We start from the raw sequence: 20,559 nt of genomic DNA on the forward strand, positions 1-20,559 counted from the left end.
GAATGACAATTGAACTAAGGTCAGCATTATTTGACGTGCCAGCAAGGGCAGTGGGAAATGGAGCCTCATGTACCATCCAGCCAAACAGCACTCGAACTCCATACTGCTGCAAATGTCACATGCCTAGGAAACTTCCGGTGAATGACATTTGGAGAAGTATGTGTACTGTCAGTAACTAGGATGTCATGAGGATATAAACTCTAAATTTCTGAGGCTAATATCTGCAGAGCCCTATCCTAGAGATACGTTAAGTGACAAGTGAGGCCCAGGGTACACAGACAATTCTCACACTGACAAAGAACATGGGATGTAGCATATCTTAAGGATGAGTCTGCAATTCACTTTAGCTACAACAACATATATCAACCTACAAAAATTGGCATGGTCTTATTGTCTTCTCTATGCCTGGTATTTATCTCCATATCTCCAAAAGATTTTTTTTGTCATTATTTTCCTGATTGTTTTAATGAGTAAAAAGGCACTATGTATTTTATGTTCAGTTGTAAAAGTAGGACCTTGTATTTAAGTGATGAACAAACTGCAGAAGGATATTTGTCTACTGGTGAGGACTTTCTTTTTCATGTACAGGCATGTTACCTTATTAGTACTTTTTAAAGTAAATCCTCTAAAAATTTTAATTTCTGACCATACATTCTTTTCCTCACTTAGCCGCTGACACTTTGTTGCCCCTATCTTTGCTTGGTGGGTCTAAAGAAACGATCAAACATATGGAGAAATTATGTCTTTCTTCTTGTCTAAAATACATGCTTCTTGCTCAGTGCTTTTTAATTCTTTTGCTAAAATTGCAAGCCAGCAAAGAACGAATAGCAGCCATATACAAAATCTGTATGTGTATGTCATTACTACCGAAGGCACAACAAATAAAAGGCTTTCAAGTGTATGTAAAGCAAGCAAACAAACATACAAATTAATTACTGTAATCAGTGTAACTCCTGATCTAGGAGGTATTTGTAAAAATATCCCATTTGTATTTATAAAATATATCCCATTTTTCCTTGAAATATATATTTCAAATTAACAGTGTCCTTTGAATCAGATATATTGACTGAGACCGGGAATCATCATAAAAGACTACCTTTATACTTCATGTGTCTGGAAAAGCAGGTAGAATCCTCAGAGGAACTAAACAGGTTAACCAGGGGACAGAGCTAAGTTGCTTTCAACCTCAGTTATTTTCTCCTGTATACGTATGGGTCTGTGATCCTATTAAAATGAGTACATCAGTTCTGTTTATTATTCACAGATTTCTTAAAAAGAATAAGAAAAAATACATGAAGTACAGTATCACTGAGAATGAACTGACAGTAATTTAATCAGTTTCAAAGCAAGTAGAAAAATGGTGTTGCCTTCTACATGGCATATCAGAAAGCTATCTCACACTTAGCAGTAACATCATTTCTTTAAAAAACCACTAGGTTTGTAAGCAACCTGTGTATCTCATTCATCATTTTCTCACTAGTCCTTTCAAATTAGACATACCATGAGAAATAGGTATTGAAGACCATCAGGGATATCATGGATTAACTTTGAAAGAGAAAATAATATTTTCAGAAAAAGGTTGGGAAAGAGACAGACACAAAAATGTTTTAATGTGAAAAAAAGATTAATTAGTTTTAAAATTTTATTTTGTTTCAGGCCTAACTCATGCTAGGGGCAACTTACTCAAATATGGTCTGTCTTCCTAGGGCTTACTGCAAGCTTAACTTCTGTTTCATAAATTAAAAACTTTGCAACCTATTTCCCATGAAACAAAGACAATTTAATGTTATGATTGCTGGTTTTCAATGGCATTATATATGCAGTGTTATAGATGTAAACCACCTCAATTAAAGGCTGCTTTCTCCTTTAGCAGATACAAGGAACGATTTTTCCCGCTCCGAATTTTAACCCTATTATGGATGCCCAGTTGCTAGGAGGAGCCCTACAGGGAATAAGTGAGTATCTTGACCGATTCTAACCCATCTTTTTTTTTAAGAAAGCTCTCATAAAATAACAAGCATTAGGCAAAATAAACACTCATAAAATTAAAAGTGTCACCATGTATCTGTTGATTCTTCAAAGTATCACAGTAAGACACACTGGTGATGTCCAAATAAATCATGTATTTGCATTTACAGGGACTAAGAGGTGATTAAGATTAATCTGGAATCTATACCAACACTTATAGTAATGAATGCTTTCCTTGAGAAAATAATTAAAAGAAAACAGAATTCTGTGTTATGTCACTACAATGAAGGCCAACAAAGGAAAGGTTTTTAATTGTAACTTCAACAATTATCTATTAAGTCTTTCAATCAGTCATCAAGAAATAAAAATAAATGGACTAGAAAGTTTAAAAAATTTATTATCTTTCACTCAGGAGAAATTTTTGCTTTCAGTCTATGTGCAAAAACATTTTTGTTCACCAAAGCATTTTTCTCTAATCATATTTTTGTGTTTTCCTGTTGAACATTGTCAGTACTGCTGAGGGTCAGAATATTGATTTAAATTTTTTTCTGAAACATTTTCCTCACATTAAAATTGTTTTCTGTATCAGAATTTTTATACCCCTTAGGCTTTTCGCAAGGTTGTGCAGCACCAAGTCTTGCATTCTGTTTCAGTTTTTTTAATGGAAAAAATAGTTCATCTGCTGAAAGTGTGATAAAGCCAATTGATTTGCACTTGGAGATACACTTACACTGGAATGTCATTAAAATGCTCAGCCATCAGAAATTACCAAGGGCCAACTTTTGGGATGGAAAAAAAATTTTAAATGATAGAACAATTTTCAGAATATGTTAATCATAAGCAGTAAATACTGATTCATTATAAAAGTTTAGTAGAATTCTCTAGCCATCAAGCAAAAGATCACTGGTAACCTTCAATAAAATGCCCTTGGAAATAGGCTAAAATTATATATTTTTAAAAAATTAATAACTTATTTTATATAATTCCTCGGAAAATATATGTCTTTCAGTTTTTCAACAAATGGTCTGACCACAATTTGTCATCCCCATAAAGGAGATCTCTTATCCTGAAATGACAATTTAATCAATATGAACAGGGCATACAAGTATGACTTCCCAGGCTCAGCCACAAATTCTGCTCATGTGCCTAGTTCTGAACAGATTAAAGCCTCTAGCTGTTTTATTGATGCTTTCAAATCCATTGAGCTTGAGAGAGATGGTGATGTATCTGATAATAACAGACTACTACACTTTTTGCTAGTATTACACCAGCAAGTGCAAGGTACATAAGCACAGTAAATATAACTGATGTTGGTAAATACCAGTGGGATATTAATCTGTTGATCTATTTTTTTCAAGAAATTAGGTTAATGTTCCTGAACAAAACACGAACAATCACAAATATAAGTAAATAACACTTTGTTAACTTAAGAGTCTGTGTCATGTTTCCTTTACAGGTTGTGAGAAAGATGTGTTGATTGATATCCTAACACAGCGTTGCAATTCACAGCGGCTTATGATTTCCGAGGCGTACAGAGACATGTACGGCAGGGTATGACACAGCCGTTTTGTACTTTCAGTACTTCAGTCTCTCCTGTCTCCAGTGCGGTCAGTCAGCCCTTCTCTCAGGTCAGTCACTGGAACCAAAAACCTGGCAGACAGCTAGCTGGCACCAACAGATTGGCACACAACTTCGCTCTTTTAACTATGGATACCTCTGCCAGTTTCAAATTGTCATTTATATAGCAGTAGAAGTATGTCTTCCATACACAAAGTTAAAAATAAAGAGACATAGAAAGTTTCTTCTTCTGTAGTTCATTTGCCTCCTCTATTGACCAAACCAGCATTTCTGGACCAACTTATTTCTTCCTCTATGTGCTTTTGGAGGTTTCTGCATTACTTTTTTCAAGTTTTTGGGCTACCTTTTAAAATAGTATTGTATTTGGTTTGAAACACCAAACAAAAACGCCATACCAACAATTACAGGTAGTTCTATCTTACACACTGATTAATGTTCTCATCTCAAGCACTGACATTCTCAGACCTCATACCATGTAATCCCATCCATACTCTAAGCACAATATTCATCTAAGCTGCCTAATGTTAAATTTATGAACCTTTGAAAGGTGTTTCAAAAATTTTAAGACATAAAAAGCTAGCTTTTTTTAAAAAATGCATTTTATCCATATTTACTGTATATTACAAGGTAATTTTTGTTATACAAGTTGTTGAACATACACAGGGATAGATATCCTCATTCTATTTACAGATCTACTATTGCTAACAAAATGACTTTGGGAAAGTTGCAATGCCTGCATTTTCCTCAGTTACCCCAGCTGTATGAGGTCGAAAATAATAGCAACACCTTTCATAAATCCCTGTGAAATCTGGTGATGAAAAGTGCTGTATGAAACTAGATCCTATTGGAAAGCTAAAGAAAAATGCTGTGATTAAATTGACCAGACATGCCCTTCCCCTAGTAAAAGCCAGCCAAACATGTTAAACAAAATCCAGTTTTCTTCTTTTCCTGAAGCCTGAAAAAGTAACAGCTTGCTGGAAAATGTCTTGAAGGTCAGTGTATGCTTGCCATTGAATCGATCAGTGTGAATGACAACAGTGAATTTGCAGAAATCCTACCACACAGCCATCAGCCTTAATTAGAGTTCACTAGAAATGGTTCATTCAAAAATTCCACATTAACTGCTGATGTGGTAGTCTCTTACACCACCAGTCTGTTAACCAGCAGAACAGTGTATTATCTTATTTGGGTAGCCCAGCAGTTTTTCAGAGACAGCTTTTGTGCCACCAGTATAACAAAATAGCTCAAAATCATTGACCTCTAAACATGCTGAAATGCCCCCATAGTCTCCTGGAACTGGGAGAAAGAGAAGAGCTGGGTTTAATCACTGTAGTGGCTTGATTTTGTGTTGTTACTCACCTATAGGAGATCACTGGCTTTATTTGGAATGTTATAAAAATTCAAACACACAATATTTGTGATATTTTAGATGCAGCTTTGAATGGATTAGTATGTTTTAAATAGACCATAAAAGAACAATAACTGAATTACAGGTATCCTTACCTTCCAAAGACTGTGACAATGACTGTCACAATGACTGATTGATTAAAAGTGGTTTTCTATTATGACATATTTATTAGGTTACCATTACCATTACACATGCAAACCACACATGTTCAGTGTTTATCCATGCAACATTCTTCACTGAGTTTTATAGAAAACTAAAGCATGTCAAGCTACCCAAAGGTGCCTGTGAAAGTAAACTACCCAAGCCCATTCTTTTCAAGTCTTCATTTATCTCCTTAATCACTGAACAGTGCTCCTTCTCTACTCTGTCCATAGCAACTGGCTGGTTTCTTTTAACCTTTCCTCTAGAGTGTTTCAACTGGACCCTTTGTTTTAACAAGGAAAAATGTTTAAAAGTTCCATATATTTTTTTTTAATTTCTGCCTTTTGATACAGGAAGATGACCTAGAGATATCACTAATAATATCTCAATAAAGAATTGCCAACTGTCTTTCAGGAATAGAGTTACGATTTGCCATATTAGGATTAACAGAGAACAATTATTGACTTGTTCAGCACTGATCTATTTGGATTTTCTTTTCAAATTCAAAATGAAAATATAAACAAATAAAGAAAATGCCTATGAAACAACACTGCCTTTAAATTTATACCTCTGTCAGTCATATTCAAACCTGAAGCGCTATAAAACCAGTGGCCACAGACCTAACGACCTAGAACTAAAAAAGCCAAGAAAACCTCAGATGTCATTTTTAAGAATTTCAATGTCTAAAACTATGAATAATAATAGAAGACAAAGGCAAGCAAACTATTTTTATGTTCCAGTAATGAGCTACTGAAAATTCTGAAACTCATGGACCAAATATTGCATGTATACCCATAATTTTAATTTAAATGAATCTGTTAAGCACTGGGTATACTTGACAGCTTATGATATATCAAGATAGTCTTGATAGCTTTCAAAAAAAAAAACCCAACTAGTTCTACCTTTTGTCACGTGGAAATGGGGGTCAGTACAAATTAGTTTTATTCTAGTTCAGAGATGAAACTGGAATACTGTGGGGTTTTTTTTTGTCTAACCTGTGATAGCAGATATACTGAAATAGCTAATCTGGTTAGTGCTTCATGCAGTTCATTTGATTTATCCCTCAAAGTTTGTTATCCTGGGCAGGAAATGCCAAACAGGGTGGTATGCGTTTTGCCCTGAATTGGTGCAGTTCACACTTCAAAAGATAGTTCAGCACTCATCAGTGATCGCATTTCACAGGCTGTAATCTGTATTCATGGATATACTGCATTGGGTAAATGTGCCATTCAGCAGTCCCATCTTATGAGTGGTAAACTCTGCAGGACAGAGAAGACAGACAGCTAGGCAACAACAGTTTTAGCCTTCTCAGTTTAATCTGTGTCAGTCCAATCCTCCACCCTATTAATTTTAATTCGGTCTGTTCAATATGGTAGCCACTACGCCCATTCATTTGACAAATGTAAAGTGTGACACATTAGAAGGAGAAATATATTTTAAAAAAAGAAAATAAAACCCTGAACTGGCTGCATGATTCAGACATGCAGGCAAGCTTTAAGATTCCTTCTTAGAATTAGCCTTCAAGGACTTCTTATAACAGAGACAAACAAGGAAATGTTAATAAGGACAACTTACAGTTGTCTTTTCTTATTTTTTAATACTTCACTTCCCTTAGTTCTGATTGCAAGAGTAATTTTTAATTAGTATCCATTTGTATTATTAATCCATTTTCCCCCAGGCATGTTGTCAGAAGTGAAATGTCTTAATGAATTCATTTCTATTCCATGTGTGATTTAGTGGTTGTCAAATGCATCTAATGTGCATTCACTGAAGACTGCATACATTTCTTCCTCATAAATTTATGTTTAATGTGTTCTCCATTGCTACTCTAGTTACTAATTTAATTATATTCAGATAGGTATCAAAACCAAAGTACAGGCCTGAAAAAGATGCATCTCAGAAAAAAGACAGTTTATATATTGGGAATCATTTCTGGTACTCTTTTAAATTCAGACTTGGGTCAGAACATATCTGACAGTTGCCCAGTGCTGTACAGAAATAAAAAATAAAAAATAAAAATGAGTGCACAAGTATCCTCTTAATCAGAAACAGCAGCAGTATAACTAACAAGCTTTTGCCATTCACCGTGTTCTGAAAGATGCTACTGGGAAAGGGGAGCGTGGGGAGGAAACTCTCATCCATTAGTCAGCTACCTGGCAAGTGAGTACTGAGACACATGCGGGGGAAGAAGGGGGGAGTTCTTTTTACTAATCCAGCGAATTCAGTTTGAATGTACATAAATTGAAGCACATAACCTTCCAGTAATCCAAAGCAGATATTTTTATGTACTAGGAGCAATATGGATGATTTTTTAAATTATTCACATAGTGAGTAGCACTGAAAAAAGCACAAGAAATCACCTGTGTTCTATGGGATTTGACTTCCAAAGCTCCTTATCTCCCACAGATTCTCACAGGGAATATGCTAAGGGAAGCTGCAGATGCTCTGCCATGGTATTCAGGTTTCCAAGCCTTTAAGTACTAGTTGCTCTTAAATCCCTGAATTTTCTTCTGTATTCTAATGAACTGAAAATCAACAATCCTATGTGGTCTACTTGCTTGTGTGTGTCTATTGACATCTCACCCATACTATTAGAAAAAGCAGATACTATTTAAAGGAATATTTTTCTTACTTAATTAGCCAGAATCCATCTTCAACAGATCATCTTTATTCATTTACACAGAAAACCACTAATACTATTTTTGAGCTGTCTTCATAAAGTGTGACTATTGAAATAATCCTGTCTATGCATTTTCTTTTTCTGTTCAAGGACCTGATAACAGACCTAAAAGAAAATCTCTCTCATCACTTCAAAGAAGTCATGGTTGGCTTGATGTATCCACCTGCCTCCTATGATGCCCATGAGCTCTGGCATGCCTTGAAGGTACTTGTCTAATTCAGAATTTCTTCGAGTTGCCGTCACTAATTACAGTACTGAACATATGTTAAATTGATTTCTTTGACATTTAAACTGTTGATAAACTGCTGGAAGTTAGTACACGAGGTCATCAGACATCCAGTGCTATATGAAGTTTATTCACTGGTATGCTAAAAACAGCATAAATAATATCCTAGCCATGTAACAAATAGAACTGACTTAACACCCATGGTAAACTTGGTAAGTGAAGAAATATTTATACTTAGAAATGTAAGGCCCTGATCCTGCAAGCATTTCTGTATGTTACAAACATGATTCATTTGAACAGCCAGTGCCACGCACTAAGCCTCCACCTCTGAAGAGACCAATACTTCTTTAGTAGAACATGTCTTTACATAAACACAAATTACTCTGTGACAAAGCAATGATCACTGCACTCAAATTGAACTGACTGCACATTTTAAAGAAATTATTTCCTATTCTTTCCAGGATCTGAGACTGTGCTCCTTAAACAACTGAAGTTTTGAAACAAAAAAAAAAATACTTTTTCAAAGGTTATGTAATTAAACGGTGAAATTCATTCCCACGGGGCATGGTGGAGGCCAGAAGCACAAATCAGTTCTTAAAGGACTTCAACAAATTCTTAGAAAACTGGTCTACTGTTGGCTATTGAAAATAATAACACTTGGCAAATTCCTTCTCAGGAATTTCCTAAATTGCCAGTTCCTGGAAGATGAGAACATATCAGAGTTCAATAGTGCTTTCCTTTTCTTTTTGCTACTGTCCACTGCAACAAATAAAATACAGATTATACAACTCTGAGCAAGGTGATCCATCTTACCTATTTTGAGAATCCCCTCAAAAAAAAAAATTAAGTTTGTTAATTGTCCTTCAGACACTTAAACCAAGGCACTTTAATACACTTTTTAGAACTACTGATGTATTTTTAATTACAGCTGGCATTAAAAGGATTGTTAAATATCATTGGTAGCACTGGAAGCATGACTTTTATTAAAATTATTGACAAAATTGCCAAAGTTATAATTTTTTCTAAATGTGGCTCAAAATTAATCTTTCTTATAGTATTCTATCTTGATCTGGATTCATATGGCCAAAGCAAAAAACAGGCCATACGTGTCTCCAGGCTCAGGCTCGATGTCATGTTCTCCCATTATTCCAAATGCAGAATACTCACCAACTCTATACATGTGCATATCAAAAGCAGCATATCTTATGTCAATTCAAGTTTAAAACACATTAATTCAAAACCTGTGGGAAAATACAGTGATTTGCAGCACTGCAAGCATGGCCATGATGCTTCCCTCAAATACCAAGCTCTACGGTAGACATTACAGACCATAACTTTCCTAAATAAATAAATAAATGAATAAAAATAAAAGAAGATAGAAGCACAACATAATACTTGTACTCATATCTACTTCAGATTGCCTGAACACTTGCTGGGGATGTATGCTCAATCTCTGCATCTGATTTCTTTCAGCAAATCCTAAATGCTTACTAAAGCTTTAAAATTCTTCCCGTTATGTTTCTGTCATCACTAGTCTTGCTTCATTCCCCACCTGTTAATGTACATGATGAAATTCAGACTAAGTAGGAATATATGTACAATACAGGGTTCTACTATTAAAGTTATTTTCTATTTAAACAGGCAGACTATGCAAAAGTACACATTGCATTGCTCCAGCAGAGACTGCTATTATCTTGTTACTTCTGATAAGTGCAGCATTGCTTTCTTCTAAAAGCTGTGATTTCTACTAACAACATCTTTTCTTATTTACTTCCTTCCTCACAGGGAGCAGACACGGAAGAAAAATGTCTAATCGACATATTAGCCTCAAGATCAAATATGGAGATCTTCCAGATGAAAGAAGCCTACTTAATGCGTAACGTTTTTCACAAGTGCACAGTAGCAATTGTACTATGTGTGCTCTGGATGTATTAGTACACATGAAGGAACTGAACTACAAAAATTACTTCCCAATACTAACTGGTTCCCTTCCCCTTCCTCTCCCATAACTATATACAAAACACTGAACCGAAATGTTTAAAGTTGAAAATATGTTATAGTATTTTTGAGATGCATTCCTGCCTATGACATTTGAAATACTTGGCAGTCACATTTGGGGATTTTCAGAAACTTGCACAATTTAAAAAAAAAAGTACATAAGCTATTTTCCTTCAAAAAGTGCTTACTTGGGCTGGACACTCCACTCACTTCCCTTGATGGGTCATTTCCAAGTATCCAACCATCACACAGCTGCAGCAGTGGTAGGGCTGTGCCCGTGTGTGGGTGGACAGGCGAGCCAGGGCAGCAGCTGGGCCCAGACAGACCTGCCAGCCCCATGGCTAGGTCTGTGTAGGACCTGCATTGGTTACTGTGGAATAGTCACTATAGAAAATGGACATGTATTAGCACCCTATTTATTTATCCTTTGTTTGCTAATCTTCACTAGTACTATTCAGAGCATGTTAATTTGTGATTTAGATTATACATTTTTGTTTTAACCTAGAATATAATAATGATCTTCAACAAGATATTGATTCTGAGACTTCAGGTCACTTCAGAGATACACTCATGAATCTTGCTCAGGTACTGTAAAAACAAGTAATATGACTTGCATTTCTAAAAAATACATAACTACTTTTGATCCTGTTTGAATAGTCTTAAATTTTAAGGTGACCATGGTCAAAGCTAGTTCAATAGGGCTACGCTTTTGAACAAGAGATGGGAAAGAGCAGAAGAGGAAGAGAACTTGAAGTCCTCCATCTACTTTGACTTGGCTTTCAGATGGAGGCAAAGGTCAATAGACTATTTCATTGAGTAAGTCTCTGGATATTCAACTGCTGACCCTCTGCTTAATCTGTCTCATCTCAAAAGGAGTCTACTTGCATGTACAATTTTTAATTTTTAAAGCTCTGTTTTCTCTGTTGGTAGAATAAATGGTTCATAATTCAGTCTAGGTATTATGTAAAAATTGAGATATACCCATATTTGATTATGAAATAAAGTATCAAATAGTCCTCTGGTTTAAACATTATGTTCTTTGTGCTACTGCACATACTAAATCACCATGCATTTGCACGCAGGCAAACAAATCATCACTATTACACACCAACTTCTGCAGTTTTACCAGTTTGTAGTTTTATGCAACAAAGTTGGTCACCCTTGTCAGATCACAACTTCCCATTCCCGTTGTTGTCACTGCCCTCATTGTCTTAAAATCCTTTAGTAAATGATTTTGATGATGAGTAACAAACAATGACAAAAGGATTGCCAGCAGATAACAGCATACATAAGGTATATCCATACTTTTATATATGTTTCTTACTAAGATAAGAAATGGCAGTAGGCTTCACTCAGGTATAGAGATAAAGAGCAGATGTTTCAAATGTAGAAGGTATAAACAGGAAATTTTTTTTTTAATGATGTTACATGTTTTTCCCTTGCAATAACGAAAATTCTTCCTTGCTTAAAAATGAAGAGCTATAGGTTAAGCAACCTCACTTCTCACCTTTATTAAACCACAAGACACATTTCACTTGTCAAAAGAACAAATTTAAAATAAATTATCTCAGACTAAATTGTTACTCCTTATTTTCTTAAACCACAGATAATTCATAAAGAGGCCTGAAATCAGCAAGTTCTTAGCTAACAAGATTTAACTGCTATTTTTCTCAAGATAAAGAATAGTTGCAGGAAATTCCAACTTTATTCAGTTATACTGTATACTTCTGAAGATTGTTAGTTTAATCATCCCTGTTCAGATATATTAAAAGTCAGGGATATTTCATTAAAATATATCCATTGTGGTACCATGCAATTCACAGAAGATTATTCTATAGCAACATTTCCAATGCATCCCTTAATGTTTTTTTCAGAAACCCTTTGATTTGATTTCTATTAAATCTTGGGACTCATGACACACACATCTGACTGAGGATAGAAGTAAATGTGCTTCACGTATGGACAGCAAACTATTCAACTGCTATAGTGTGGTATTTATGGTTTTCATGTCCACACTGAGGCAGATCAGAAGTTATAGATTGTGGAATAGTTAGTCCTTCCTAAATAAATGGACTGAGTTACAAATTCAGGCTAACTAATGTTCTAGTATGAGACAAACAGAAGCTTTTAATTCTAATTCTCTTTTTCAGCATATTGATTGAAACATGATAATTTCCTACAGTTTAAAAAACAATTATACATATTGTGGTGTTCTCCAGCAAAACTATGCCAAGAGTAGTCACCATTAAATGTTACAGAGAAAAGTGGGCATTTGACTAACGTAGAGTATTATTTAATTTATTTTTCGCTTGTCTGTCTTTTTTTCCTGTGTTTTCTCATGTATGTAACTTCATGCAGTCATTCCAGCATAATTTCCTTCAAGTAATTAATCTGGTTAGTAGGAATTCCACTGTGTGAAATTCTTACAATTTAATTAAAATATAAATTAACATTTTTAACAGGAAAGAGCTACAAATCAGTCACTCTACAAGGTGACAGCCAATACATAATTTTAATCCTCCCTTTCACATACAGGGTAAAATGACTAAATTTTAAACTAAATTGCTTCAAACACATACCATTAAGGCAGTGATTAAATGCAGCTTGAGATTGTTAAGAGTTCTGCAACCAAGGCTGATTTGTACCCTTACAAGACAATTATGGTTAAAAAAGCAATTCCAAAAGTTGTGTGCTTTTTGTAACAACTATATAATTCAGATCATAGCGTGTTTACTAAAGCATATTAGCTTGATTTGTGTAGAAGAAAAGCTATTAAATGTATGGGAAAATTAGTATTCTTCTGTGGTTTATGTATCAAAGTTGTCAAACAATTTCCTAGTCTTGGATCTTAAATTTAGGCAATGATTACGAGCAAGCAAAATCTCCAGTATTTGATGTGCTTGCTCCTACAGTTTGTGCAGGGAGAAAAAAAAAAGAGAAAAAAATTCTCTGTAATATGCATATTAATAAGAAATAATCAGTGATGGGAAAACTATGATATTTTCCCATCATAGTTACCTATTATAGTAAGCAATATAACATCGATAATACTGGAAATGGTGGTGGGATGGTGGTGGTAAGGAAAAAGCTTATTTAAAATGGGACTAAAAATGGCATAGGTTTATCCACTTGCCCCATTTTTTTCTCTCACAAGACTGTTTGCCATTCCAGAGTTCCTCTACTTAGAGAAAATGAAGACATAATGTGACAACTTGACAATATTTCCTACAGTTGCAAATTCAACCATTGAATGCACTGATCCAATCTAAAAGCCCATATGTGTTAGCTCAAGAAATGAAACATAGCTTCATATAGAGACAACCTTATATTCCTACAGTCTTTTAGGATTTAACTTTTGAAGACAATGTATCTTATTTTTTTCCCTCAGGGAACAAGAATGGAAGGATATGCAGATCCTTCTACAGCTGCTCAGGATGCAATGGTAAATATAGTCAGACGCAAGCTTCTCAAACATAAAAAAAAAGAACAAATACAAATGTTGAAAAGTGACTTGTTTAAAATCTTTTTCTTTTTTTTTTTTTCCTTTTTCTGGTATATTAGATTCTATGGGAAGCATGTCAGCAGAAAACAGGCGAACACAAAAATATGCTGCAAATGATTCTCTGCAACAAGAGTTACCAGCAGTTGTGGATGGGTAATCCAGCAGTTCAGCTGTTTGAACATAAAGTGGAAAGGGAAAAGTCTGATTTGCTAATAAAACCGTGGTTTACGTACCGAGAAGCTCAGTGTGCAGCATGGTGTTAGCCTGAAACCTAAGTGTGAACTGTTGGAGCTCTCAGACTCCCACTGAAGTTAATGGGATTTTGGAAGTAATGCAAAACTGAACTTTGCCTGATGACTACAGACAGCTGTAGATAGAACAGAGAGACATCAGGATGCCTAATAACAGAGAGAAGAATGCATGACCAAAGAAAGGCATCAGCTATGGCTGCACTGAGTTTACACACACCACCACAGGATGAGGCAGATTCTCTCAACTATTTTCCTCATTTTTCTTAAGTCATACTGCTATGAGTGGAAACACCTTGGGAGAGGCAGTTGGAGTATTTTCAACAATGAAAACACATTGCTGTGTTGAAGTTTTTCCCTGAAGTTTCAAATAAGTTTTTGATGGGATCACTTTAGGGTCCACATCCACTCTCTCATAATGGATATATACACAGAAACATAATGGGACATTTTTGTTTAAAATACATAATCAGACACAATTACAGATTGCAAGGAACTTATGTGAGACATCCAGATCTTCCACTGTAGAAAAGAAACCTGTTGTATGTGTTTGGTGACAAGTTTGAGATATCTTTTGCTCTGCAATGAAAAAACAGGCTGTTTGGTGACAAGTTTATCACTGTTCAGCCAGCTGTATTTCTTATGCCAAATTGTAACAGTAGCTCAGAACTACTTTGCTGCCATGGATCAACAAATTAAATCTTCTATCAGGACTTCTGTAAGGCTGGTGATGATAGGATTAACATCATGTAACATGCCTGCTTATGCTCTACTCTCTTTCTGGAACAGAGATTTGAGGGTTCTGCCTGTGATGTAGTCTTCCACAAGTTTTATAGTAAGGAGTGACTTGAAAATTTTCCTCCTTCCCTAAAGGAGTAAGCACACCCTATATATTTGTGTGTGTAAGTCTGGATACCTGCATCATCCAGAGAGTGTCCATGTCTGGATACTGACATGTTACACATGTCATGCCATGGCTTCTTGTCATAATCTGTGAATCTCTGGCCAGTTTTAGCCAAGCTGAGCAAGAAAGTTGTCTTAATGATATGACTTTCTTACAAATTTCATAAGCAGAGGTTGCTCGATAGAGAATTTATTAAAGCTGCCAGTGAAACAGAGGCCTCGGCATGCATTCATTTTATACTGTATACCGGAGAACCCGGAGAGAGAGAATGTCCTGGAAGCCAGATTTCAGGCTATTCATTTAGATTGCCTTACCTGGGGGATATAAACATAATGAAAAACTGAGAATAAACAGGGGAAAAAATAAACTCAATAGTTATAGTACTGGGGGGAAGCAGGGGAAAAAAAGCAAGTTGATCGTTATTAATGAACTAGAATAAAGCAAAATATTTTTTTTTCCCCAAGTTTTCCAGGAGTTCCAAAATATCTCTGGGCAAGACATAGTAGATGCCATTAACGAATGTTATGATGGATACTTTCAAGAATTACTGGTTGCAATAGGTAACGTAAAATATTATTTTATACTAGCAGTAATCTCTTAATAAATATCTGTTATGGTATCTCTGATGCATCAAGAATATTGTTTTTCTTATATTTTTATCCACTTCACTCTCCTATATTGTGTAATTAAATTCTCAGAGATAATTAGAAAAGAATATTTGAACTACTTTTTCACATTTATGTAAATCTAAAAATGTATATATGCAGCACTAGATTCTGACTGAGCAGAACTAGTATCTGTCCTTTATTTGATAACAAATTTTGTGCAATCAATGACAACTGCATTACCAACTGATTCTACACAAATTAAATAATTTGCAAAGTTTTCAGGAATTCAAAACAAATATAAACAAATTCCAAGATTTATGTGCCTTTGTTTCCCATTTATAGAATAAGGATTATAATATTTCTACAAAGATGTCACGTGAGCATATTCACTGATATTTAATAAGCCCTTCAAGGCAACAGCATTGAGTACCCACCCAAAATAAGTACTTGACTTTTGAATTATAAATACGGTTATGTTTGTGAAAACAGGCAGCTTAATTTTAAGTTGAGTCATGGACAGCATTACTAGCTTTATATTTCAAGGAGCCCAAAGCCAATAGAAATTATCTTATAATAATCTTATGTTTACCTGTTGCAACTCTTCTCTCCTAGTTCTCTGCGTTCGTGACAAGCCTTCCTACTTTGCTTACAGGCTTTATAATGCAATTCATGTAAGTAGTCTTTCTTCTTCACATATCATTAAAAGTAGCTTCCTCACGTATTTGTTTGCTTGACCATTCTCAAACAAGTACTTACAAATCAGTCTGTTCAATCTTTAAGGTGTGATTGCGTGTTTCAAAACCATTCATACCTGCATAAATATCAAAGCAGTAGTGTCTAAGCAACAGTTAGAATTTATTAGTAAAAGGTTAAATATTTAGATTCCTTAAAAATATATCTGTCTGGTAACTTTGTCGATTTGTTTTGTTGAAATTGAAAATCTTTCTTTTCTACGGATTCTATCTCCCCCTGCTGTGCAGAACTCAATGTGCACTTTTCTTACTATGCGATTTTTGTCTCTAGAGATTTAATAACTATCACTAAAAATTAAATCATAAATTAATGTAACATAAAACCAAATGGTCATATTTTCATGTGGGGCTCAGTGTATATATGCAGGTTCTTTTATCTTTGTGCGTAAGTGCTCACATACTAAAACAAATGAGTGCCAAGAAAAAATGTGGGTAAATGCAAAGAAACACCCACAAATTCTTCCTACTAGAGGTCACTGGAGACATTTTCTTTTGTTTTTCATTCATTAGTGAAAATAATGAGGCGTTATGTTACATGAAAAATAAAGAATAATCTTTTAAGATTAATCTATTAAGTGTAATCTTTAGAAGATGGTCATAAAAGCTAGGCATGGGTAAAATGTGAAGTATCATCTTAAGCAGGAATGGCAAAGATAGGATTCAAGCCAGAACCATCAAACAAAACTTTTCAGCAACAGTTCAACAGGGCCCCAGTATCCTCTTCCAGATGCTGCCACTACTGCTGTCCCTTGTTTCAGCTAAACCAGCAAGAGTGGCAGTAAAGAACCAAGGAAAATCCTGGGGGCTGTGAAGAAGAGGCAGTATTTTGTCTGAGTGGTCAAAAGAGGACATGAAAAAGGTTTGCCAAAAAAACAGGAAATACCAGCTACCAGGAAAACTGATGTTTCTCAAAGGTCCTGTATCATGACCGCTTTTCAAGTTAAAGCCTCATTTTTAAGTTTAAGAAATATCACATAGATACTTTTCTTCTATATTATATTCAGATGATGTACGTCATGCAGGAAAAAGTTTTTTTAATGATTAAGGATAAACATTTGCATTTTGGTTTAATTAATATTTTACCCTGTTTTCTCAGTGTTTTAATGAACACAGATAATTCTCAAAAGAAATGCAAGAATTTAAAATAGTGTCTGTTTTTGCAACCAAGTTATGTCCATATTATACCAAAAGCTCTTTATACGTCTATTTATAATACAATGTAATAAAACCCACCCAGGATTCTAATGCTTGAAATCACAGTCCATAATGGTTTATAAAGAAAGATTTTAAGCTAGCCATCAAGCACGTATCAAATTCTCCACATGCAGCTTTGTAACATATCTCATTACTTGTTTTTTAGAGAACAAGATTTGAATATGAATAGCTAGTTGATAAAATTACGATTTAGCTTTAAACGATCTAGATTGGTCATCAATCATCCCAACCCTAAACCTGTTTTGTTTACTTTTATTGCCACTAGATGTCCCCATTCTCCACACAATTACAGTATGAATATTTATTTAGAAACAGTTAAAATAAAACACAGGTGAATACAAGCTACGTAAGTTCCAAATCAATGGTTAAAAATCTCACTGAAATCACATTTGGCAGAATTTTTTGTGAAATAGATTATTGGCTTCAGTATAGTTTGAAATGGACTCCACGACGACAGTCACAACAGCTACTTACAAACTGAATACCTAAGACTACTGACAAAATTTCATCAGGTTTTTCTTTTTAAAAGTTTCAGTGCATGGCCAAAACACTGATACATGAGGAATCTCTGTTATTCAGTAACATGAAGTCTATTATCTGAGCATGTGAAAACTCTAGAATAAAACCTTTGAATGGTTAGACTTGTTTAAAATCTAAGATATCTCTACGGATAGCCTAATTAATTGGCTTATCTATCAAACATTAATATGAGTATATACAGACAGGAAAACACATATTGTCCTACTGTCAAGTTTCCTCTCATTTTCTTTTCTTTTTAGGACTTTGGGTTTCACAATAAAACAGTTATAAGGATTCTCATTGCCAGAAGTGAGATTGATTTGATGAATATACGACAGCGATACAAAGAGAGATATGGGAAATCACTCTTTCATGACATTAAAGTAAGTTTTTATACACTTTTGCATATATTCAGCACTGGCACCACACAGACTGTGCTAAGCCCTACCAGAAAAATACAGAGGGTTAATCTCCATTCAATCACATGGTTAAAAAAAAAATGTATAAACGCACTTTTCAGTGCCTCAGACTTCAGTACACGAGCAGTGAATTCTCAACTCATTCTCATTCTATGTGATTTTGTCCCTCCCCAATAGCAAGAGGAGGATATACAGGGCAGGACAATGTATGCTGAGGAATAGGTTGCGTGAATAGTTTGTACGCTAATGATAGCATCTTCTTTCACACTGTCCTGCAAAGTTAAGCTGATATCACTTTCATGCAAAACTAAGATAAAAATCTGTTTCTATCCTTGCCCTTAGGTACTTTCAACCTTCAGAAAAACTATTCCTCTTGTGTTCTTGCTCTGTATCTTAAAACTCTGACGCTGTTTAATTATACAAAAATGACTCTTGCTACAACAATTTACCTTTTTTATGTTGCTATAATCCAACTGTAAGATGTGCAGGAACTGTAAGAAATTGCCCATGACTTTTGGTATTGAACTTGAGAAGTATTAAACAGGTTTGATCCAACCTTTCAAGGGCAGATTGTTCTTAGCTGCCCAAGCAATCAAAGCCCAAAGTATCTGAAATGAAAAAAATCTTGGCCTAGAATTCTTATGAAAACACTGTAGTATTTTACAAAACTTTACAACATCAGTCTAGTCCTCACACACCAAAAGAAGAAAAATTATGAAAACATATAGTCACAGAAATGTTGATTTTTTTTTCTTGCAGCATTTTGCTTCAGGGCATTATGAGAGTGCTTTACTTGCTATCTGTGCTGGCGATGCTGAAGACTATTAAGGAAGAAGAAGATGAATTTTGAAGGCTGTATAAATCTATTTAAATAGAAATTGAAGCTATACACAATATATTAACTGTGAAGGACTCCTTTTCTGCATAATAGAACAGAAAAATCAGTGCTATCCATTTGCTAATATTAAATCTTTCTTGAGACAGGGCAAAATGTTGGCAGGAACATGGTTTTATCCCTAGTTCTAATTAATATTTCTGTTTCTATGCTTAATGTAAATTAATGAAGTAGTAAAACAACTCCATGCAAGCATATGTTTATCATTTAGTCTCACAACACTCCAAACATTAGGCAATAAGCTCTGGAAGAACCTATTCACTTCCACAGTGCAGAGAAAAAACTTTTTGCTTTATTTACTTCTAGCACCATGATTTCTTCAAGTATGTGGGTTTTTTCCTTTTCTTTCCCACTTCTCATACCTCATATTTTATGCTCTTTAATATTATTGATTTAGTTATTAGCAAACTAAGTATCTGCCCCTGTCTATTATAAGTCACTCACCAAAAAGGGCTTTTGTATTCTTTTTCACTTAGCCCACATACTTAATGGCATTTCCCTTTTTGCATTTGAAACGAAAGAAAAAATTAGAATCAAGTATTCCAAACAATTCTTGATTCGGTGCCATGCACTGGAAGCCCCTGGAAGACAAAGTGGTACATAGCTTTGAGCGGAGAAGTTCCAGAGGATTAATCTCTGAAATTCCATTTGCGCCTCTCTCATTTTAATCATTAATTGAATATGGACCTTCAGAGCACTGAGGTATTTCCAGGATGCCCTGGTCGGTAGCAGTGTGTAACACCACACCTCCAAATGAGGCTGAAGGATGCAGTGCTCCTCCGAGTACCAGAAAACAGAGTCTGACAACATCTGGTGACAACTGGTGCCGCACTGAGGAAAGGCGGCACAGCCGGGCCCTGAGCCCTCGTCCCACTGGAAAATGTGACACTGCTTTTAAATATCCCAAGTCTATTCAGTGCTGCCTGTCGATGAGATGCTCCAGCCCCTGTGTTTGTACCTCATGTCAGTCTCTTATGTAAACTGACATGAGTAAGGGAAAATGTGGTAATATTCACTAAAATAAGCGCCCTTCGTTTTAATCCTGCAGCTACAAGGTTTCAGAATTGACAGAGACATTTGGTATTTTTTTTAAATAGGTACTTTCTGCAAGTGTAGCTCAGTATGAGTGAATAAAGCACTGCTATAAAAACATACAAATATGTGGTTGCTTTTATGCTGTTTGCACCTGTCCCCTCACTCTGTGAAAACAATGTTATTTTCAGTCTCTTGCTTTTTTGCAAATACTGACTTTATGTTACACATCTACTGATTTACAATAAACTTAAAATTTCAATCGAATCCCTCTTGAGTTTGGCGCATTTCAAAATATTTGAGGTGGCTAATGTAATTATTAGGCCAGAACTTTGGAAGGAGGGGCTATGGGAGGAAAAATACACTAAGAACAAAAATGATGAGGACTATCCCAATTCGTCAGCATTAACAAAATCCTAAGCCTAAGTTATATAATGATTTTGCAACTGCAGTTGGAGGTAGCTAA

General features: G+C 35.1%; 1 protein-coding gene across 1 annotated transcript; it reads left to right on the plus strand.

The window, feature by feature from the left end:
• Nucleotides 1–1,876: 1,876 nt before the first annotated feature.
• ANXA10 (annexin A10) lies at nt 1,877–18,994 on the plus strand (the record flags this gene model as incomplete). Its single annotated transcript, XM_082482380.1, has 11 exons — nt 1,877–1,955; nt 3,425–3,519; nt 7,866–7,979; nt 9,787–9,877; nt 10,505–10,584; nt 13,388–13,441; nt 13,561–13,654; nt 15,118–15,213; nt 15,874–15,932; nt 18,008–18,130; nt 18,926–18,994. The coding sequence occupies exons 1-11, from the start codon at nt 1,916–1,918 to the stop codon at nt 18,992–18,994; spliced, it is 915 nt and encodes a 304-aa protein (XP_082338506.1). The 5' UTR covers nt 1,877–1,915.
• Between the last annotated feature and the right edge of the window lie 1,565 nt (nt 18,995–20,559).

This window comes from Vanellus vanellus (genome assembly GCF_965231255.1).
Source record: "Vanellus vanellus genome assembly, chromosome: 4".
NCBI lineage: Eukaryota > Metazoa > Chordata > Aves > Charadriiformes > Charadriidae > Vanellus > Vanellus vanellus.